This window comes from Antennarius striatus, chromosome 13 (assembly GCF_040054535.1).
Source record: "Antennarius striatus isolate MH-2024 chromosome 13, ASM4005453v1, whole genome shotgun sequence".
Lineage (NCBI taxonomy): Eukaryota > Metazoa > Chordata > Actinopteri > Lophiiformes > Antennariidae > Antennarius > Antennarius striatus.
Window position 1 is genome coordinate 9,105,059 of NC_090788.1, and position 24,173 is coordinate 9,129,231.

At 40.9% G+C, this 24,173-nt stretch overlaps 1 protein-coding gene across 1 annotated transcript; it reads left to right on the forward strand.

Annotated features, from left to right (window-relative positions):
- The first annotated feature begins 9,697 nt into the window (after positions 1-9,697).
- On the forward strand, positions 9,698-23,480 carry LOC137606105 (neuronal tyrosine-phosphorylated phosphoinositide-3-kinase adapter 1). Its single transcript, XM_068331186.1, has 7 exons — positions 9,698-9,885; positions 16,747-17,102; positions 17,185-18,480; positions 18,553-19,044; positions 19,170-19,406; positions 20,183-20,289; positions 20,885-23,480. The coding sequence occupies exons 1-7, from the start codon at positions 9,698-9,700 to the stop codon at positions 21,314-21,316; spliced, it is 3,108 nt and encodes a 1,035-aa protein (XP_068187287.1). The 3' UTR covers positions 21,317-23,480.
- The last annotated feature ends 693 nt before the right edge of the window (positions 23,481-24,173 follow it).

The window sequence follows — 24,173 nt, forward strand, 5'->3', positions numbered from 1 at the left end:
AGATCTTTCTTTTTGCCTTATCATATTTGTCTTCAGCTCAGTTGATCCTTCCGTGACTCCCCATTTATTGGCTTCCCCAATTTTTCACCGTGCCCCCTCCTGTCTGTTTCCTGCTCCCTCGATCTCTCCTCCTCTCTTGCCGTGTGTGCGTCTTAAGCTGCTCATTCTTCACTTTGCTCTGTCCTTTCGTGCTGCCTCCTCTCTCATCCTCGCTCTGCTTGTTTCTCAGGCTGAAATGCATCGCTGCATCTGGCTGGAGTGCAGAGACTTTGCTGAACCATGTGGCTGCAGGGTCAAGTTATGATGCTGTACAGCAGCAGGCAGAAATAGGTTGTGGTATCAGAGAGAAGGTTCATAAACCTGAGCACATGTGCAGTATCTTGTGTAAAAAATCAGATCCTACATCATTCATGAAGTGGACATCCGTAGATAAAAACTACTTCTGATTTTCTCACAAATTAATCTACATAAAGTGTTCTTGTTTGTTACTTAATTCAGCGTTGAAAGGTTGCAAAAGATTGTAAATATGACCATTTTTTACTTGGGAGCTTATTAGATGGTGAACTGTCTTTTTAGATGAGAAGCAAGAAAGTGATATGTATTATGAACGAGGTGTTTGATCCCCCTCAATGTAATTCTATCTTTTCTATTTCAGCAGATTTGCAAAATCAAAAAAACATCTGTTTTTTTTTAGCAGAAATAAAGAAGATTGCATGTATGGAAGAATACCTCCTGTCAAACCATGTTTGCAAACACAAAGGGATAATGTATTCAAATCAATAATTTAACAGTATTGTGAAATATACTGTATGTCATAGAAGAGTTGGCTCAATGCCAGGTCACGCTGGTGCTGATATGTCCCTTCTTTGTGTAGCATTACTGTATCGCTCACAGCAATGTGCACCAACACCACAGGATCATTTGCTGAACATGCATCAGGCTGCTGCATAAAGCCATCAAAGTATGTGGACTAAGTGCTAGTGAAAGACCATTTTAATCATCTGAGACAATTATCTCACTCCATAGTATAATATCTTGATATTTTGCATCACAATATTTCTCTACTCTGATCTGAATTCCCTCAGTTGTTAACACATGAATCAGATGCTGAGAATTTTTAATTATAGCTTCAGATTCTGTGTGCATGTTTTTCATGTATGGTTGATTTGAATATGCGTGTGATCTGATTGCTTATGTACATGAGAGAGTAGTCTGCAGTGTTGCATGCAGATCCAGCTTCATGACATGTTGCACCATCTACCTCTTGGTTCTAATGAGAAACATTCAAAAACTCCTGACCCTAAAGGAGAAACAACTTGTTAAATGTTATGCATTTAGCAAGCAATTTCTCCCTCGGGAAATACAGGATACTGATTTATTTTGGATTTAAAGTGACTGATCAATGACAGAAAACCAAGATAAGTGTCTGGTGCACTTTGCGTTAGCTTGTAGTAATGATTGTAACCCTGGATGACCACATAGACCTACCTGTATTTTTAAGACTAAGGTCTCCTCATTCTTTTGCTCAGTTAATCACACACCAGCTCACATCATGTAATGCAGAAGCAGCAGAACTGCCAGATCCTGGAAAAACCCAAATCAAAGCTTCAGTGATGAAAAAGCCCAGCCCACTGTTGCAGCTACGTAACCTAATTAACATCGAGTCAGCAAGCATGGCAGCAGCAGTGGTCGAGGTTATAGTTTAGGGCTGCAACACTCGAGAATAACAGCATCCATGCTGACACACTGGATGACACACTGGGCATAACAAAAGAATCACACACAGCTAACCTGCTCAGCAGAGTTCAGGTGACAACACCTGATGCTCCCATTGTGGCTTTTGTCTTTGTAGTTAAAAATAGTGGAGATATTGTTTTAATAGTAAGGTTGCAGAGCATTCGGTGGAAAATGGGATTGACTTCGGCGAGCTCTTACACTGCTGGAATGCATACATGTCATGTATTTTTAAAGGGTGTTTTATTCTACTTCCTTCCTCAGTCAAAGATTTTAAAAGCATTATTCAGAACTCATTAAACTGGATTTACATACAGATACATTGCTACATGCAGTGATATTAGAAACGGTTAAGTAGAGAACATAATTAGTTCTGCATAATTTTTAAGATTCCTTTACTGTTTTCTGCTCCGTAGGGCACAAGATCATGCATTGCAGGAAGTGAAAAGTACCAACCATGTTTCAAAACTGTGATTGGATATACGTTTTTAGTATTTTTTCAAGTGCTGTGCAAAAATATTTTCATATTTTCTCCGCATGCCACTTTCTTTACCTCCACTGTATTGGCTTTGTGTATTTTTTACTACAAGTAATATAACTTATATAACTTACTATAGCTATAACTTATACTTATAAAAACATTAATCTCCCCACCTATATATTTGAATAAGCTCATTTGAAAACCTCATGCTGTCACACTTTTTAACTCCACCCACTGCCTGTTAAGCACCCAACAAATCACGGCGCATCTATGAGAAGGAATCATGTGAATAATATGGCGTAAGACACCGGGCAGCGAGGCTTTTTGTTGCAGTTCATAGTCATAAAGGTTATATATTTGTGACAAGGTTATGTATGGCCAGCCAGACAGCACCAAGACACACTCACAGTCTAGACCGCTCCTCAAGTGTGGGTTCTATTTCCTGACTGTACTCCCCCCCAACTCAGGTAGAGGACAGCATTAAATTTGGTTGAACTGGCAGTTTATGTATAACATAAACAACTAAATTCCCATTTACCTCCTTCAAATGATTTGGAGGATAATAAAGGAAAAATAAAAGATAACAAATAAAAACTTCTTTATTGAAACTAAAAATAAACCTTGACAAGACTACACAAAACAAGACAAGACAACAGTAGTGGCAATTTCTATCAAATCAAATACAGGCTACTGGGCATCATTCTGAAAATACATGTGCAATAAAACATAATACATTACAGAAAGATTGTGGATATACAGTGTATTAAACATACACACCTTAATATCCTAAACGGGGTCGCCCTCTAGAAATTCTGCATGAACAGAATAAGTCAGCAACATCCCCAAAACAAGTCCTTCACATAATTCCAAACCTGATAAACAACCATAAGATCACTTACACCAGTAAGTAATCCTACCCTCAACAACATGGTCAATTCAGTGTTTGTCCTCAAACCCGGCGATAACCACCTGTCTTCGCTCCGCATCTCATTCATCCACAAAGTGAGTGTGCAACTGTAGTGCGCCACCAACATCCCACGTGACCAGACGTCAGCCCAGGTAAACATCCCGTGGAAGTAACCAAAATTGCGACTCCCACTGGACAACCAACAGCGCATCACCAGGCAGTATGAGAAATCTGCAACCGCTATATTACAAAAGCATTTCCTATTTGACCTGGCTACATTCTCCCCTGCCTGAAGTCAACGTCCCGGTGACTTCCTACACATCATCTCCTATATTAACTTTTGAAGTGTAAAGCACCAAACCTTCTAGCACTCGAGACAGTGCATCTGGCTTGAAAGACAGTGTTACCCGCTGACGTTGGCAAGTTGAAAGGATTATGATTTTTACCCGCGGTTGTTGTAAGACTTCTACGCGGGGCAGCTGTAGGTGGGGTTCCACCGGTTGGCTCCACCCTCTGTCGCGGCGTAGGAACTGGTCTCTTTGATAGCTCTCTAAACAAAACTGGGCTTTCCACCACCAGCTCCAGGTGAGGGGAATAGTCTTCATCTGGACTGTTGCTCGTGTCTGCAAAGTCTAACAGTCGCTCACTTCCAGTTTCACTTATGATCTCGTCTTCTAGGTGACTTCCTAGATTATCCAAGACTTGATCACCAGGATTATCAACTTGCTCAACCAATAGGAATTCAGGGTCTGAATCTGTGGATTCGGGGCCTGAGTCTGACTCATCTTCATGCTGGTGAGGAGAAAGACTCGTTTGGTGGTCCTGCCTTGGAGATGGAATAGGCTCAACGCAAAGTCAGAGGTTAGACCTATGAATTCTTTTTAAGGGACCTCGATTCACAGGGACTACTGGGAATGTTGTTCCCTGTACCTCAATAACTTCATATACTTTTGAGGACCATGCATCTTGAATCTTATTTCTGCCTTCCAATGCTATGGCATTGGGTCATAACACCCAATCTGACTTTCGGTGAGAGCCAAACATCAACTGTTGACACGTTAACTACTTGTACTGGGAAAATGTGGCTGTCGGCAGACACAACAGTGGGTACTACGATATCTCCACCAGGCAGGGGGGTATTGCTTGACTCAAATATCAAAGTAGACATGTCACCAAAGTCTCTTTTAGGGCTTCTCACATTCACCGTGGCTGCTGATAGCGCAGGCGACACTTGTCCTTTTGTGCTATACGAGCCATGACTGTCTTTCCACCTACATCCGCCTCCTGCACACGTTGAAAGACCCCTCGCCAGTCTGAGTCTAGTTCACCTCCAAGCGCTGCATCAAACTCAGTAAGTATCAACTGCTTGCACCTTTTAGCTATGTTCCTTCCAATTATTCCTGGCAGGCAAGAGTCAAGATCCTTTGTGTCAGTGGTATTATTATCTCTGATTATCAAAAACCCACGTTCAGGAATAGAAATTCACATGACTTATACTGTATATCCAGCTCAACATAGCCAAGATGGGTATGGGTAGTTTATTAGCTGCAGTGATTTTTAGCCATTTTGATGTATAATGCATGTTTTTATCATCTCCACGTAGGTGGTTTCTGAAAAAACTCTGTCAAAGTACTTACATTACTTCCTGTGTCCAGGAGACACTTCAGGGGGATGCCGCCTATCTGAATGTCTACAACCGGACATTTTCCTACTGCATTCTGCAAAAACCTTTCTTTAGTCTGCGGTGAGCTTTCTGATCTGCCTCGCATTGCAGGGCTCATTTCAACCGAGGACCCTCGTTTCCCTGCAGAATAGGCATTGGACTAGTTTGGGCTCTGCATGTAGTACACTGCCTGGCCATATGGCCAACTTCTTCACACCTTAGGCATATAGGCTGGTCATCTTCTGTATAGCTGGGAGTTGCCTTCGGCTTATTAGGTAAGCTTGTCGCACTAGGCCTGGTTTTCTGAGTGGTGAGCTCACGTACAGCATTGGTCAGCTCTCCAATCGCCTTGCCTTGTTCAGCCATCATTTTAACAACTTCCTGGAGAGTTAAGGTTAAATCACTTCCAGAGTCATGGGCGGACACACTGATCACTGGATGTCCATCAAGTTTATCTCCTACCATGTTTCTACTCATCGCCACGCTGCTACCTCTGGGTTGATCCTCCATGGTCCACATACTAGCCTCTTCTCTAAACTTTACCAGGCTGGATTGTGGTTTTTCTCTGGTGAGCCTCCTGAGCTCATGATGGAGGGTGGAGTCACGCAAACCTTCAATGAATTGGTCACGTACCACAAGCTGTGGGTCACAAACAACGTCAGGAGAGGTGAGTAACGCAGCGTTGAATAACTGAGAGAGGGCGTGCAAATAGTCCCTTTGGTCTTCTCCCTCTAATGCATGTAACAACTATGGTGTGGTGCTTTCTCCCTAAACGCTTCACGTAGGTATGAAAAGAGCTCACTGGGTTTCTTATCCTGTCTATATGTGTGTAACTTAATTTCATCTAATGCAGATCCTCTTAAATGCGACAGAATAAAGTCTACTTGGTCAGCTTCCCTTAGACCCCTCAGACTTATTGCCCTTTCTATCTCTTCAATAAACTCATCAACAGACTGAGCATCTTTCCCTGAGTCACCATTAAAAGGTACAATCTGCCTTTCTCTTGGTACATATACAATGGACCTTGGTTGTGTATCACCCAAAGAGGCAATACTGGACATCACAGTATCATGTTTTCTACTCAGCTCAGTTAGTTGTGCCTGTAGACTTGACAGGTGATCTCCACTTGCTGCAGATGATGCAGCCGACTCTCCTCTGACTTGGACAAGCATGGACACCCCTGGGGTTTTTTCCCCCTCCGACATCGTGTAATGTCTATTTTTGAACCTCACAGTCTCTGAGAATTCTTGCTTCTCTGATCCCCTAGCACCATGCCGCTGACGTCTCGTCCTCATGTACCATCAGTACTCTCACCGGGCTGGGCAGAACTCCTCTTCACCACTACTGTTGTCTTGTTACTAGGCACTAGCACTACCAAAATCTTATCAAACCACAGAAGATAATCTAGAGGCAAAATCAACCTGGAAATCCCACACAACACCGAGACACACACACAGTCTAGACCAGCGGTTCCCAAACTTTTCAGTCCGCGCACCCACTTCTATCTCCCGACTTAGCTGACGCACCCCAATGCCCAAAACATGAAAAAAGAAAAGAAAGAAAAGGCGTAGTCTTTATAGCCATATAGATATCAAGTTTAATAATATAGGCTCCTGTTAACACAGAATAGATTGTGCAATAATGGGCCTAATGATCTCTCACATTAGGCCCAGAAACGGTAAGGAGAATAATAGTAACAATATAAAAATGACAATAATAATATTTTAAGTCAAAATGGTCGCCGAGCGAACCGACTACAGATGAGTGATGAACAGCAGTTATTACTATGCAGGGCTCGAAATTAACTTTTTTTCTTGGTAGCACTGGTGCTCCCAAATTTAGAAGTTAGTAGCACCAGCAAAGACTTCAGGAGCACCTACCCAAAAGCAAGGCAGTGACGGAGCGATAGAGACGCTCCGTCCATTTCCGTTCCTCCTCTCTCCCCCAGGAGAGCAGCCGCAGCTGCGCTCTCATTGGTTCCTGGCAGGACCGCAGGAGCGCGGTCTCACAAAAAAAGGCGCACCAGATTTTTTTCCCTAGTCGCACCGGTGCTCCCAAATATATTTAATAGTCGCACTGATAAAAATTTGGGCGCATATGCAACCAAAATGGGCGCAATTTCAAGCCCTGCTATGTAACAAATAGGCCTATTTAACAAACTGTAACAGTTATTAGATGGTAACAAATATGCTACTCCGCCACAAATAATCAAAATAACATAGGCCCGAGTTCAACATCATGTTTTCTCTTTTGAGTACGAGTCTCATTGTGTTCTTTACCCTCTTCTCCCGATGAAGTGTCCGGGTGAGTTTTCTGTGTTCTGTGCTCCTCATTTTAAGTTTTCCCTGTCTCGTCATCATCACTCTCTTTTTCCTGCTGGATTTCACAGCTCTCAGTTGTGGCCAATGTATCCTGTCCTCTTTCATTTCTCCCAGATTTAATACCAGATAGACTGCCCGTTTTTAACCAGTTATGCATTTCGGCATATTATTGTTGTTGCTATCACAACAAGCTAGCACGTAGCTAGGAGAAAGCCAAGTGCATTTTGGGTATTTTTTTTTTATTTAAAATTTTCCCAAAACGTTTTTTAATTGAAAATTACAAATGATTTCCGTGAATTAATTTAAATATTTAAACTGTTAATCCTCCATTAAAAAGTGTTTAAATTATTTATTTAATTATTTATGTATTTCAAGGTGCTCAGCTGCCATTACACTCGCGCACCCCCTAGCGGCAGCTCGCGCACCACACTTTGGGAATCCCTGGTCTAGACGGTTCCCCAAATGTGGGTTCTATTTCCCGATTGTACTCCCCCCCAACTCAGGTAGGGGACAGCATTAAATTTGTATGTATAACATAAACAACTAAATTCCCATTTACCTTCTTCAAACGATTTGGAGGATAATAAAAGAAAAATAAAAGATAACAAATAAAAACTTCTTTATTAAAACTAAAAATAAACCCTGACAAGACTACATAAAACAAGACACAACAAGACAACAGTAGTGGCAATTTCTATAAAATAAAATACACACTACTGAGCATCAATAAAAAAATACATGTGCAATGAAACATAATACATCACAGAAACATTTCGGATATACAGTGTAGTTATTACACATACAAACCTTAATATCCTAACCAGGGTCTCACTCTAGAAATGGCGGCGAACACCCGAAAAGTGAAACAAAAAACGGTGTGCTCTCCCCTCTCTGCATGATCAGAACCACAGTCAGCAACATCCCCAAAACAGTTGACAGTTTTATTCAGAGGCTTTCTGCAAAATGCCACACACTTCAAACTCATGCCTAACTGATATTTTAGCATCCAGTAGGTGTCGTACTAGAGCAAATGAAGCTTCGAACTGCAATGAACCGATTGGGATGAAAAGCTTCAATGCTTCATGGGGCTTCATCTGCCAATCACTAACTATACATTGACTTCCCAGTTAACATAATTTTAGAGTGAAATAACTGTTCCAGCAATTTTCATGCTTTTGAGCAAAAAGTCCAAACAGCAGGAACGACACAGAAACTGGCAACGATTTTTGAGTGAAACTAGCGGGCTAGCACGAACAGTCTGTCCAGCTATGGTTTCCTTTTGGAATGGGACAATTGATGTAGTATCCAAAATGCTCCTAGGGCAACTATATACAGTTCTGTTCACGTAGTCAGCTTACAGAACTATCACTTCTCTAAAATTTCTTTTCCACTTGCTCTTTTGACAGGTGCCTTTTCCTTTAACGTTAGCTCCTTTCCCAATCTCACGATTAGTTAGCTTTCTTTCTCCAGTTAGCCTGCTGACATTCATCTACAACTTCACTATGCTGTAGATGAATATCACAAAACATGTACACCCACCAATTAGTCAATTATTATAGATTCTTATCAGTACATTAACCCATTATGAAAATTACTTGTAGTCCTATTCAAAATTATTCAAACTTAGCTTACACTTTTAAAAAAACCCTACAGCAACAAAAGTCTTAATATTCAGTAAATGCATTTGTAGTAATAATCTAATGACATAACAGCGGCATGGACATTTTCCTGTTTAAACTTTGACCATTGTAGTATCATGTCTCTCGAGTAAAGTATTGTATATGACGCTCTTATTAATGCACCAATAATGTAATTCAACTCAAAATAAACTGATGTCAAAAACAGCAGCGATCAAGTTTGAGCTTCCACAAAGTAAAAAACTTCAATTTTTGCTTCTGTTTATGATGAAAAAACACAGGAAACATGCATCAGCTGACAACAGCACTTTTCTGAGCCAATTAAATTCCACATACTCTCCAGTGTAGTAACGCTATTGGGCCCTTAGATATCTGCCTCACAACAAGCGTGACTTCTTATGGGGTGAGCCCGAGTAGGAAGCTGTGCATGCGCTACATATGACAAACCATATTACTGTCTGGCTTGCAGACAGGCTTAGCTAGGCCATCCTAGGGCCTGCAGCCAGAGAGGCTCTGCAGCTGACTTACCATGCTTACTCAAATATTCATAAGTGGATAATGAAAATATAAATAGTTTTCTTGTGATACGCTGGAGGTTTGGTTAAACAAAGTGCATCCTCCATCATCGTGCTTCACTGCCTCCCTGCTGTGAAGGGTGCCAGTTGGAGTAATGGGCAGGGTTGTTTGCTTGGACACTGTGAGCATGATAAGCAAGAACCCTCCCAAACTTCTGCCAGTTATTTGGATTTATTTATTTGCATTTCAATGTACTTCTCCACATCCCTAAGTAATCCTTGTCAGTCCTTTCCAGTGTAAGTGTGCTGGGAATCTGTTAAATATGTCTTATTTAATGATTAATGAGATCAAACATTGCCCCTGTTTCCTCTTGTGTAGGTGAGCTGGAGGAGGCTGCCTGTGACACACGTCCCCCTCTCCCGAGTCTTCTTCTATACCATGAGCTCTGGCTCTACCCAGGATGTGGCAGTCGAGCAATTCCTGCGTGACATAGAGAGGCGAAGCAAGCGGCTACACTCTGCTGTGATAGGCTGCGAGGAGGAAAGACCACGCAGCGACATGAACCTGCTGTATCGCAAAAGTCGTTTGGATTGGAGGCAGAGGGACCAAGAGGGAAGCAAAAAGAGGTGAGAAGATCAGCTGGAGGGATCTCTGCATATATATGTATATATATGATTACATCAGGGTTTCGTTCAGCAAAGATATAAATCTCTTAGGTGGCGTGAATGAGTTTAATTTCAAAATCCTAATTTCATGCAGATGAAGTCAGAAGAGTCTGGTTGAAAATCTTCAGCACATTTGCATAACAGAGTATCATAAGTCTGTCAATTTGATCTGTGGATGAGATACAGTACGTTAGCCGACTGTAAAGCCAACAAAACTTTCAGAGGGCAAGAAGGAAGCCACCATTGAAAAAGAAAATGAAACACAATTGACTGATAATTTATCTTCATATCCATATGCGATTATCTAGTCTTTATGTTGCATACTTTCATCAAAGCCTCTTTTTATCTTTTCATGTAGTTGGGTGAATTGCTTTAATTCACAGCAATTTCTCATCTGAAAAGGTGATAACATTTGGAGGTGAAACCCGCTAATGTAGAAAGACTGTTGATTGTTTAGTTTCATCCAGATGTCGTCAGCGTAAAACAGCCTGGGAATGAGAGAAATCTTTGCGACTGTAAGACAAGCCGCAATCAGTACACACCAACCCCTATGTTTTGTGACTCTTTGTCTTCTGATTTCATATCCTATTTCCTGCCCATGATCACCATCATTTGTTGGTCTAAATCTATATTTTTTATGAGCTAAATAGTCAAGTAATTGTGTTCAAATGTACTTATTTTTAGTTTCTACTTCTGATAACTGAATCCGGTGTTCGGGACTCTGAATCTTGAGTCAAAGGGTTCTATGAGCTGAGCAGACCAGAAATATCTGCTGTTGTCAAGTTCTGTCGAAGGTTCTTCCTACTTAGCGGAGTAGTGAACAGCATTTCCATTGAACAGGCCTCATGGGACAGATTGTTCCAGGTATTAGTCAAACCCGGAGGAGCATGGAAACAGAATCATTGCTTGTTAAAATCTTAAAGTGCTTTATTTGCAGAACACCTGCGCTAAAAGTCAAAGAAAAAATACTGTTTGTTTGCATTTACATCTTTAAGTTCTTTTATGTGGAATTTTGAATATAGGTATTAGTTTTTTGCAAGAATTCACAATGCTTCTTCAAACACACCTTGTCTGCACGGCTTCAACAGAAATCATGAGTCGTTGTTCAACAGGGTTTGTGTTCAAGGCTCTAACTCCTCCGCCATTACAACACATTTAGCTTAAGTATCAGGATAAGCTTCTGTCTTTGGACATCTTCCAGGAGGAGGGTAAACATAACACATTAAAACAGTCTCCTGCTAAGTCCCGTTGAATAATAATGATAGGAATAATGATTTTGAGAGTAATTAAATATTAATTTAAAGTGCGTTTTACGCAGACCTGCTAAAATAAACTCAAGCATTAAATCCAATTTAATTACACAAGAATTAAATCAAGCACTCCATTAAACTGGCCTGAAATCATCCCAATTTGATGACATGATTATCTTAAAAAGTGTATGCATGCTTCATTGCTTTTATCTGTCTTGGGTTGTTGGGCACAGAGATGTACTGTTTGGTATGAGTCACCCTTAATTTACCAAATTCCACACTGTGTGCACTATTTGTGCTGCAGAGGAAAGAAGAACATCAAAACAACAATTCAGTTTGTTCATAAGTGCCATCCAATGCTCTTTGACTGGTGGCAGTAATTGGAGGAACGCTTGTTGGCAAGAGACAATCATCATGGCAAAATTGAGCCAGTAAGAGGCGTAGGGCAACGAGTGGGACAGCAGGACATGATGAGCTATGAAAGAGTCAAAGCAGCAGAGGTGAGAAGCAGGACATGACCAGTGATGATTGCAAACAGGACAGGGTCAGGGATGAAGCCATACAGGGATGAAGGCATGGAAACCAAATAGACTCGATCCAATGAAGACTGCAGAGCTGAGTGAGCTTTTCGAGAGAAAAAAGAAGTGGTATGAGGTGGACAACACTTTTGAGATCTAATAACCACCAGGAGAGGGATCCCATTCATAAAACTGAGATGACTGGGGAAATACAGAATTTTAAATGGCCTGGGTGAGTGTCTGTGTGTGTGTGTTTTTTTTTAAATTTAAGAGACTGTTTCTCATGGTGATTGTATAGGCATACTATTTTACAGTAATGATGATATTGTAGATGAAGAAAATTCAACAACTAAGGTTTTATTAATGTCTACACATAAAAAGACTAGTATGAGTCTGAGTGTTGTCTGTCTCCTTTAGTATACGGTATATGAAGACATGTGGAGGATTAAAATAGCCCTGCATCTCCCTTTTAATTCAGTCATTTATATTCAATCACCTTGACTAAATAGAAGATATAAAAAAAAATAACAGAACACATATTATAATTTTTTGACTTTATCGCAAAACAAAAATATAGACATAGACAACATCTCTATGCTCAATCGGATTTAGATCTGGACCACAATTCATATAAAGGATATTGAAATATTAACTCAGATGGGTTGATGTTGATGGATTAATGCGTCATGGAAGATGAAATAGCTTAACAAAAAGAAAACCAGTATTCAAAATCTTTGATGGTCATATTTTGTTAAAAACTCATTAACTATTAGTGATAAACACCTGATTCCAAATACTAGCAGTGGTCTCCCAGAGTCATTAAATTAGATAGCGTGAGTAAAATTGGAATGAGGCAAATCCAAAAAAAGGAAAGGTATCAGTGTTAAAGTTTACATATGTGGAAAATATTTAAATTTTCTGGCTTCTCAATGTTTTTTTTCTGTGTAAATGCATGAAAATGTTTTTTTATGTAAATTAGAATATTTTCATGTGTAAGTCAGTTTAACCGCATGTCGTTTGAGTTTGTTAATCGTTTATAAATCATATCTTACAAACAGTTACTGCAACGTTTCGTTTTGATGAATCAATCAAACTATTCTGTGATTGTTCAGGTTTTAGTCACGCTGACAATGCCAGAGGTACTGACTGTCAAATTCACTATGTTTATGAATAGACTTGAAACTTGAAACTTGAATAGATAAAAACAGTCTTTGTCACACAAATGAAAATTTTTAAGGTCAGTACTGAAAATGACTGTTGCCTTTCAGACAGATAAAGACATGTATTGTTTGGTTGTGGAAGCTTTAAGAAGTTATTTGTGTTGTTTGTAGTCACAAGCGGAAATCTTATTTTGGCCGCTGGTCACTTCAGAGACACACACAACTGGATGTCACATGCTGGTAAGCAATACTACAATAATACTGTTAGAAGAATCAATAAAGTCTATGATTTATTGCTGTGAACCACTCCCACAGGAAGTTAGACTTTTATGGAATTTTCTTTTTTATTCAAGATCAGTTTAAAGCAAAACAAGAGACAACCCATAACTTTTTGCGATGAATTACAGTGTCGTGTCTTGTGTCGGTAAGTTCCAACCCAATGACACTCAGTGTCAGCTACTCAAGCTCAACCCATTTAAAAATTTAACTTGAGGTGACCCCTCTGCTCTTATTTGCCCTCAAACCAGAATGGAAGTTCTCAAAAAAAAATTTTCAGATTGTCTCATTCAGCTGTTTAAACTTAACCTAATCTTAAAGTTTGTCCCAAGTCAGTATACTAGAAATAGGACGGTAGTTGCTAGGGGCAGAATGATTTAAACTGTATTTCTTTAGTAAAAGCTTTATCACTACAGTGTTAAAAGCTGTTGGTAATATCCCGCACTCTGAGGAAGAGGTTGTATTCCGCGAGGGCAAAGGTTGTACATGACCAGTTTATGGTTTGATCAAGGATGTACAATTCTCTAGCTTCTTTGTAGTGTGCATGCAAGTCAATACATAACCTTCATTTTCAGCCAGATAACAAAGACAGAAAGTTTTACAGATCTGGTGCTGTAAACATTCCACAGGTACAGACCAAGGTACAGGTCACACGTACAGGTTTTAATGTATTAAAAGCAACAATCCGAAAAGAGAAAGAGAAATGTGCATACACGTTTACAGTTGAATAAGTCTGATGCTATGTGGATGGAAAGAGAATGTCAATTTGAAATAGTAACAGCGACAGGAATGGTTGCAGCAGTTTTTAAAAAATTGTTAGAGTAATTTCTAACAATTCTTCACCTCAAATTCGTTGTTTGCTTTTTTTGTGGACTGTGAACTTTGACTTTGGTGTCTTTGGTTAAATTCAGACAGAACTGGGCTGAAAGTTTTCACTTAGTTCCGGTCTTTATCTGAGGCCCTGTCCACACGATGACGGATTTTTTTGAAAACGCAACTTTTAAAAAACGCATCGAAAATGATTTGCGTCCACATAACAGTGTTTTCAAAAAAATCTCCATCCACACGTAAACGCAGCAGTGCTTTTTTAAAGATGGCTATAAGCATGCCAAACCATGTGGTGGCAGTATTGAGTCAAATTTTATCCAATAGGAATCCAGAAATTACCAGCGTTTTTTAAAAAATCTACATAGGCCAGCGTTTTTAAAAAGTTGCGTTTTCGTTCCGGATATCTGCGTTATCGTGTGGACGGAAGGCGTAAACCCAACAAAAACGTTGCGTTTTCAAAAAGTTCTGGCATCGTGTGGAGGGGGCTTGAGACAAAGCTCATTAGCTGTTGGCGCTAGAATGGGAGTTGTATCAATCATCTGACAGTAAAACACTCTATTTCCCAAAATCTCAATCTTCTGCTTTAAGAGTTGAAGCAGAGCTAGTAAGCCTTGCTTACTTGCTTACTTTGGCAGCGATAAACCCAAGTTTAGCAATGCCAAGCCCACCTAACTTTGCCTCTGATCCTCTGATTGGCTTAGTTTGATGACGATACTGCTCACGCTATCAAAGTTCCATTCTAAGACTGTATCACCTGTTCCCCTTCTGGGCCCATTTACAAACAAATGTGAAGAAAATCCATGTTAAACTTTGATGTGTCTCTTTCTGTGTTTACTGTTTGGAGCTGAACAAAGACAATCTCATATAAAAATCTATTTTTTGGAATGAAAGACTCTCTTCCTGTTATCAGATAGTGGTGTTGCCACATATTGACATGTGGATATCTTCAAGCAATGTGCCAGCATGTGAAGTCTGGACCAAGAACAGTGGAGTTATAACAACGTTCTCTTTCATGTTGAAATCTTAGATTTGCCCTCACTTTCCTGTCCTTAGGGCCCATCATGCCACATAATTTCACTGAAATGCCTTCAAGCCATTTGTAGTTATCCTTATTGCCAGATTGGTGTCCTGATAGGTTTGGAGAAAAATAACAAACAGACCAATTGAAACTATCAGATTGAGCTTTTGAGCCTCTGTTTTGGGCTAAATATGGTCTGTAGTCACTATGCCGATTGAGAAAAGTCACAAGTGCATCACCAGAGGCATTCAAGAGCACAAATAAAAACTCAATAACACAAGCACTTTCTGACATAATGATTTGTCAGGGGGAAAATAGGAGCCACTGTATTCTCTACCAAGAGCAGTTTCAGTTCTGCAACTTGCAAAGTTGACTGCAAATTGCAAGCAGAGAGTTACTCCCTCTTTGCTTCACTGCATCAAACGGATGAACTGATCTAAAAGAGATAGGTATGTGACCCATAGTCACCATTATGTGTTATGATGAATCTCTGACACATCAAATGATTGTGCACTCAAGCTATTTAATATCCCACTCGGTATTTCAGTTTCCTGCAACCACAAATATGAGTGCACAGATGTGGATGCCCAGATGAGCTCCCTGTGACTTAATAGCTACCAAACAGTCTACGCAAATGCAGAATGAGAATAATCCTGATAAAGCTGTGGTTTCTGTCTGCCTTGCTGCAGTAAATTATAATATCATTTTACTGCTTTTGATTTTATTTCCACTACAGACATTTTTTCACTTTTTCCCCCTGACATTTTGCACTAGTACAGTAACTTCACAGCAGCCTTCTTAATGAAAAGTCTATTGTATTGGGAAAGTCAGTCAGTCTTGTTCGATTGAAGTTAGTGTTAAGGCCAGGGGCTTATCTTCTGTTGCTGTGGTTTAGCATAGCACTCCTGGGGAGGATACCCCAGCACTGTAGCACATATATTCAAAGCTGAAAAACAAGTAGAAGGTTATCAGAGGCCACTTTGTCAGCCCTTTGGTGACCTCTGCAGATTATCAAAAATAAAAAAAACAGTTCAACAGTTACAAATTAAACCACTGATATTGTTGCTCGAGATTTACTTGACTAGTTCTGCTTTATGTATTTAATAAGCTTCTGCACCCATTACTGTTGGCGGAATTAGAGTTATATAATATATTCACAACCCCAGTAAGTGCATTACAGTATTAAGAACTCAAGAACAAGGAATGCCATTCCAACTATTGCTCCGTTTGGTAAAGCAGTGCAATGTTTAGCCAGATTTGTCTTTTTTTCAGTTTTATTTATTGTTGCAGAGCTCAATCATTGATGATTTCAAAGACAAACTATCAAATATGTGAAAATCACAACAGTTCCCATGGTAACAGATTATAGGCTTCTGGTGTTCTTGAGAGCAGTCTACTAATGTGGGTGGAGGAATAAAGATATAAAGAGTAAGGGAATTCCAACAGCACAGTGTACAAGAATAGTGTTGTTGACAGGGGAATTGATTTTTTTTTTAATTGAACATGTTTGTGGTGGAAGCAGATGTACAGGAATTCAGATTTAAAGATATGTGTACATGAATGATAGAGGAGCCTCCAGGGCTTTCTCTGATTCTCTTTCGAGAAAGCCCTCCAGGTATTTCTTTATGGGAATGTTTGGAGACCAAAGGAAGCGTGTGGAAAGAGTGAGGTCAACGTAAAGTACATGAAGGTTTTGCACTTAACTACGATTTCTTCATGCTTCAACATTTTTCTTCCATACGCACCTTCCCAATCTCATTCCTAAACTGCAGCTCCACCCAAAACGACCCTTCAGCTACTGTTGGCAAAGTCAGAGACTTGGCATCTTTCCGCCGGCACTTCCGGATGGGTTTCATGACCATGCCAGCATCCCAGGACCTTTCCCCTCACTCTTGTGCCTCCGCCATGGCGCCGCGCTCCCAGTCCTGCCATGCTGTCGGTGCTGGAGATACGAGTCTGGAGAACGGAGATTACTCAGACACCCAGTCCCAACATGGCGGCCGTTGTCCCCCAGCAAAACCCAAACGTCATCCCAGCACTCGCCTCAGCTCCTCGTCTGCCGACAGCAGAGGACTTTCTGAGACACAGCCTCCATTTTCTCAGTCAAAACACTCGGAGAAGAAGAATGGTAAGAAAATGGATTTCAGGTAAAACGCTGTAGATAATAATGATTTGTTTTTCTTGAACTGCATTTTTTTTCTCTCCAACAGCCATGAAAAAGTCTGACTCTGGAGATATTGGATCGAAAAAGGTGCCTCCTTTAAAACCCAAAAGAAGTCCCAGTACCCAACTTACCTTTGACCCCCTGCCTCCACGTGTGCCTCTGTCTGCCACATCTATGCCTTTTCAGGCAGCAGACTCTCAGATTCATAAAGGAGATGGGGACGATGAACCAGTCTATATAGAGATGGTGGGCCAAGTGTTCACCAGAGACAGTCAGACAGCCACCCCCCACCCTGTCACCCCTGTGGCTACCACCCCTGACTCAGACTCAGACCAGAATGAGGCCATCTATGAGGAGATGAAGTACCCATTGCAAGAAGACAGGGAGTCCCATAGACACCTCCCACTAAAACATGAAAAAATGAGAAACTCTAAACACTTTCATGTCACTCCTTCCTCATCCAGCTGCTCCTCGTCTCTGCCACGCCCCTCCTCTTCCTCTCCTTCCTACTCAAAACCCAAAGCTACCGTGTCGATCTCCCATTCATCTCCGCTGCCTTCCTCTGTGTCCTCCACCCCTGTACCGCAGGTATTATCCGCAAGTCCACATACCCCACGGGCTCCTACACCCTACTTGCTGCAAGGGAGTAAATCCGAGCCCGAGTCCAACACAAAGATCCCAGCCCCTTTCCCAAATCTTCTGCAGCACCGTCCCCCCTTGCTTGCCTTCCCCCAGCCAGCAGCAGCTTCCAGTGGGGTTGGGGTGCAAAACAAAACATCTGCATCTTCTAAAATTGGAACTCAAACATCCAGCATAACAGGTCAAGCCAGCATTTCCTCTTCAACTTCTTCTAATGTCCCTGTATCACTCTCAAACTCCAAGGAATCATCGGGAGGAAGTGTAACCCAACAGGACAAACACAGCAGAGATACCCAGTTATGTCCAGCTCCTGGACTGAGAGCCAGAAGCCACTCCACACCTCTGCCTCCCTCTTCCAAATCCACCTCCCCTTTCTCCCATCACCACCATCATCCTCATCATCGACCCTCACATTACCATCACTATCGTAAGCCAGAAAGAGGAGATTCTCCTGTTCCAAATAAGAGCAGTTCTCAGACTTCCACAGTCCAAACCCAAACATCGAGTACAGGCCGGGAAGCCAAATCTGTTAGCTTTCTCTTGAAGTCTGACAAGACAGATAGGGAGAAGGATAGAGACAAGGATAGGGACAGGGACCGAGATAGAGAGAGGGATAGGGATAGGGATAGGGATAGGGATAGGGATAGAGATAGAGATAGAGATAGAGATAGAGATAGAGATAGAGATAGAGATAGGGATAGGGGTAGAGAGAGGGACAGAGACAAAGAGAAAGATAAGGATAGAGACAGGGACAGTGACAGACACAGGGATAAAGACAGGGACAGAGACAGAGATCGAGATAGGGATAGGGATGGAGGCCCACACTCCTTACAGATGGATCTGGGTCACTCCACTAGCAGTCAAACATCGCAAAGCAACACCAGCTCAACCCCTACACCATTATCCTCATCCCAGCGTCCTCATTCTCGCCCGCACCTTCGCTCTCATACTCCTCATGGCCTGCCAGCATACAAGCCTCCATCCTCAGACAGTCCCTTGCTGTGGACCTACCCCTCAGGTGGGTTCCGAAGACCCCCGGCTTATGAGAGCCTGAGAGGAAGCTCACAGACACCATCTCTGCAGCAACCCTCTAGTCTCACTGGTGTAGGTGAGGGGGGATCCAAGAGTAATGGAGGGTCTGCATCCCTCCAATCCAAAGTTGGCTTCATGCCCTGGGACAGTAGTGCCAGCTTAGCTGCAGATGAGGGAAGTTACTGGCCTATGCAGAGGAAATTGTCCTTCAGCCATGGGAGCAGAGAAACAGAGAGTAAGTCAGAGCTCCTTTCAGTACAGAGTGCAATGCTGTATTGGAAAAAAAAAAAAAAGACTTTTGGCTATATATTGAGTAAAATATTGTTTAAAATATGTATTCTATTCCATCTCCTCTCTCAGAAGATGAAGGGCGTGCATGGAATGGAAGTGCTGATGCCTTGTTAAGGATGGATAAAGAGGACTTAGGCACGGCGTTGCGAGGAGGCCACTCAGGCATACCGCTCCACTACAGTGGTGCTACCAGTCGGACTCAGAGTGAATCGTTGGCCGGCGTGGATAGCAGCCCAGGCTTTAGGGCCCTGCCCAGAGTTGGACTGCCTCTCCCCTGCCAGACTTTCCCTGCCTGTCGCAATGGCGGTAGGTAAAAACAAACTAGCAGGGCTAACCTCCTCTTCCCCAGTCAGTATCTTTACATTTTACCTTTCCTTAAGACAGAGATATAACTTACTTTGAAAGTGTGCAACATTTTCCTTGAAGCAAAGTCAGTAAGAGAGTTCACCCAGTTCTGCGCATTTATCAGCTCTAGTCCCATTTCAAAGTGGTTAAAATGCTCACTGTCACAAACTGGCTTGTTGAATGTAAAATAAATGTACATTGAGAGAGGATAAAACTTATATGAGTAATTAAATCATACTAATGAAAAGTAAACACTGTACTGTACAGCTTGTGAGTGTGGACCCCCAAGTATTGAATGGTTAGATTTTGCTTTCTCTCAGTTTCCATCACATTTGTTACTGCTGATTTTAACCTACTTTAATGGCTATATTAAAGACTAGGATTGTTGCAGTTAACTTAGCTGTTCTTTTTCAATACATTTTATGACAATGTGTTAGACAATATGACATACCCAGTTTCCAGACTGATGGAGGCCAAATGAAAATGTGATACAGAACAAATATCTGTGTAAATTTGTATTTAAGAGTGTTAATAAGAGTGGTGTTTGTGTTGATACATAGAAGGTTATTTTATTGTCATCTCACAGCTTAGAACATAATGAGCACAGGATGTACAAGATCTTTGTGTCAATTCACATGAGTATGGATAGACATTCACATCTGTGTGTGATAAAATGAAAAGTTATATTCTGGCGTTCTCATTAGCAGGCACAGAGTGTAATGTTTGTTTCCTTGCAGAACTGGGGCGGCTGGGCCGCTCCTCCTCTGCTGCTGGAGTGAGACAGGTGGGTGGAGGAGATATACAGAGACAGAGCAGTCTACCAGCACGAGAAGCCCTGAATCAGGTGAATATCTTATAACACCTAGTCTTATGACTATAGACTCCATTGACTTCATTAATGGTGGATTTTGCAGTGAACATTAATGTTGTTCTCATTATCACTTCCCCTTCTGCTGGAGACAGTGCTCCAGCATATCTATTTATAGCTGCTAGATATGTCCACAGAGCAAATTAAGATTATGGCCAGCCTCAGCAGAATAAGAGCCACAAACGTATGGCATTGGCTAATACGTAATCCAGAATTGAGAGAAATTGGTGGATGACAGAGCATGCTGCAAGTATGTTTTGGAGAGATGAGCTGCAGTCTTCTAGCAGCACATTTCGCTCTGATTCTGGCTGCATAGCAAGTGCTGACGCAGTTTGACTGTGCTGCAGAGACAGTGTTCATGTGGCTGTTTGACCCTCCCTCAGTTGGTCATAGATGAAACAGTGCTGCATCCTGGTGGAAGTTGAGAGAAACCGCACATTTATTTAGCATTCATGAATTGGCTGTCCCTAGTGACATCTTTGCAATTGACACACAGGATGCTACTGAATTGAAGAAATATCGGAAAACATTACATAAATTCACTAATTTGACTTTTTTGAAATGTCTCCAGCTTCATGGTCTGTCCCAATCTCAAGCACCTTGCAGTCCCAGCAGTCCCAATGTGTCCCGGCAGCAGCAGCAGCTTCAGCTCCACCAGCAGCAGCTGCAGTTAAAGCAGCAGCTCCAGCAGCTTCAGCATCAGCACCACCTGCAGTTGCAGTTCCAGCAGCTTGCTCAGCTGGCACAGGGACAGCCTTCTGTAGGTGGGGGCAGCAACCCGTCTGCAACGCAGAACCAGAGAGATGGCAAGCTGCTGGAAGTCATTGAGCGTAAACGCTGCCTGTGCAAAGAGATTAAGGCCCATAGGCGCCCTGACAAAAGTCTGTGCAAGCAGGACAGCATGCCCATCCTCCCAAGTTGGAGACGGACACCTGAACCTCGAAAGACTGGTACACCACCCTGCCAGAGGCCACAGGCCGTCGTGTGGGACACAGCGATCTGAGGTGGAGAGACAGGACAGCAAGTACCGCACTGATGATTACAGTCAAAGAGCCGAAGGAGGTGGTTGGACTTGTAATAATATAAAGGAGTAAATATGGGTTTAGTAGAGAGAAATTTGTTTTTCTTTTCTGAAACTTATCTGAGACCAATAAAGTACATAATTGGAAACTGAACATGTTTTTGGGGGGGGGACAAAAAAAGGGTTGATAAAAGAAGACGGAAAAATAAATGTTACAATCAGATTAAATTCATATCTTAACATGGTGATTTGTACTTGCTCTCTACTATGTCCTTTTTAATGTGTTCTAATTGCCAATGAGTTTTTAAACTTAAAATGCCAGATTTATTGCTCCAAGTGAAGACATTATTTCAACAGTGAAAGAGTGGTACGTTTTCTGATCAGTGTTCAGTGTTGCCAAATTTCCTCCTGACTACTTGAGATGCAAAGTAAACCTGTAACTGTTCCAACACATGGTTGTTGAACATGCATAAAGATAATTCTGTGGATGAGAGACAGCAAAACCCATTGACAAGTTATTGAAATGTTTCTTGAAATCATGAATGCATATGAGATGTCTTGGTTTCAATAGATTGTCATTGTGGATGCAAATAATCATCGAGGAGGAGTAAAAGCTACCTACTGTATCTGTTTTGTAATGTAAATTTATTTACTTTCTGAACATTTCTGCAATTTTATAGCAATATGCTCCCACTTCTGGAGCAACATAATTAAAACTTGTCAACTAGCCTAACATACATATCTAAGACTTGAAGAAGTCATATTTACTGTGTCATTCTCTGCATGTCACAATAGACATACAGTATTGTAAAAGAATATGTGTAGAGATGATTATGTCTGATGACTTTTACGTTCAGCAGGTCTTCACTATAATAACATGTGGTTGTATAAAAAGATTAATATTCTCATTAGAAAAGGTGTTGTGACCGATGGCACATACCCTGCAGTCCAGCCAAATGCAAATCCAGATCAGTGTTTCATCATCATCACTCATGCTTATCCACAGTTGCACATTAGAGTGTTACGCCACACAGAATGAACAAGCACTGACCCCCATCAACACAGACTGTACAATACGATGCAACTGATGAGACTGTGAGTATTGATCACCTCAAACAGAATGCTGGAACAATCTGCACAAAACATGGTATATGCTTAGGAGAAATAATCCCTAATGTACTGTAAATAGAGATGTACAACTGTATTGAAAATGTAGCAATTATTTCCATTTTCATACTTGTAATCGATACATATTATGTAGCATAAACTGTATAAACATTGTTCACTTATGTTTTTCTAAAAGAATTAAGTACTTTATCTGCTGCAGCCAGTCCATGCATTACTTGTAGTTTGACTAACAAACAGTAATCCCTTGGCACAGTCTAACCATTGTCTTTCTTTTTAAATTTATGCAAGACTCCCTTTAAGCTGTGTTAGTATTATTTTATTTACGCCTTTTTTGTACATTAGTTTTTATTTGTGTACAGATATCAGCAGCTCATCGTCTTGACATTTTGAATACTTTGCTGCTATCCTGGACTACCGGTATTGTTCATTCAACTACATGGTGTCACCATGAGAAATTATTATTATAGTGGTTATTGTTACAAACTTTTATTTCCGAAAGACACATGAAATGAAGTTTGTACCTTGAAGAGTGAGCCCTTCTGTAAAAGTATTAAGGCACTTGAATGTTTCTTGGTTGTTGTTGTTTCATGATAGTTAGCACCAAGCTGTACAGTACAGTACACCCCGTGAAAAGAAGACCTATCTAAATGTTTGAGATTCACTGCTTTGGCCTTTTGTTTTAGTTCCACCTGTTCGTGTTTGATGGTCGAGGTTTTTTCAAGCTTACTGAGTCCATTTTCAAACAAACACAGATCAGGGTGAAGGAAATGGGCAAGTGCAATGCATGTAGAGATTCCTTACGCTGAAAATGTTTTAATACTATTGTGCCCAGTTTAATTTCAGATACAGTACTAAGTAATCAGCTTAAAATAATTCCTTTTCTTGGACTGATGTGGAACTCTAGGTACCATTTCCAAAATAGTTTACAGAAGATGTTGGTTTTGTGTGTCTTCTAAAACAGTGGCCATTATATGAGTGCCATACTATATTGATATGGTAAGATACGGTGTACCTTGGAAATCACTGTAGTGCTATATTTGCATTGATATTGTCATTAAAATAAATTTTATATAATGAACTTTACACAACAAAAAGAATTGTTCCATGTTTTTATGCCTCATGTTGTTTTATACTGGAAATGGTTCGAATGTGGACATAATGTTCCCTGTGTACTTTCTGCAGCGTGTTGCAGTACCTTCAGTGTTCGTGTGAGGGCGCTGCACTTACTCTACTCTGTCGCTACTGCTGCTGTGGATTTATGCAAAAATTTCAAAATCACTGCTTCATCTTTGCATACAGATCCTGCATCAGAATAATGTTTCATAGATAGATAGATAGATACTTTATTAATCCCGGAGGAAATTGTATATATCCATTGCTCAGGCATTACATAACAAACTCGCTCTGAGCAAAGGAAACTGCAGCCTGCTCGCACGACTATCAACTTTTACTTTAAAAAAAATTACAAGTCCTCCCAAAATAGTGATTTATAATTTGAATCCTAATAGCAGGTACCCTTGACCAATTTAGCTTTCAAATTGAGTGGATTAATAAATCCAAAATATTCACCAAGCCTCAATACTTACCCTCAATATAACCTAAAGAATCTATGTCTTATTTATTCATTAAACAAAGATAGGATTATTTTGCCATATGGTCAATGGAAAACTGCATAGCAACATGAATAATAGGACACCTGTGCGCTCATCAT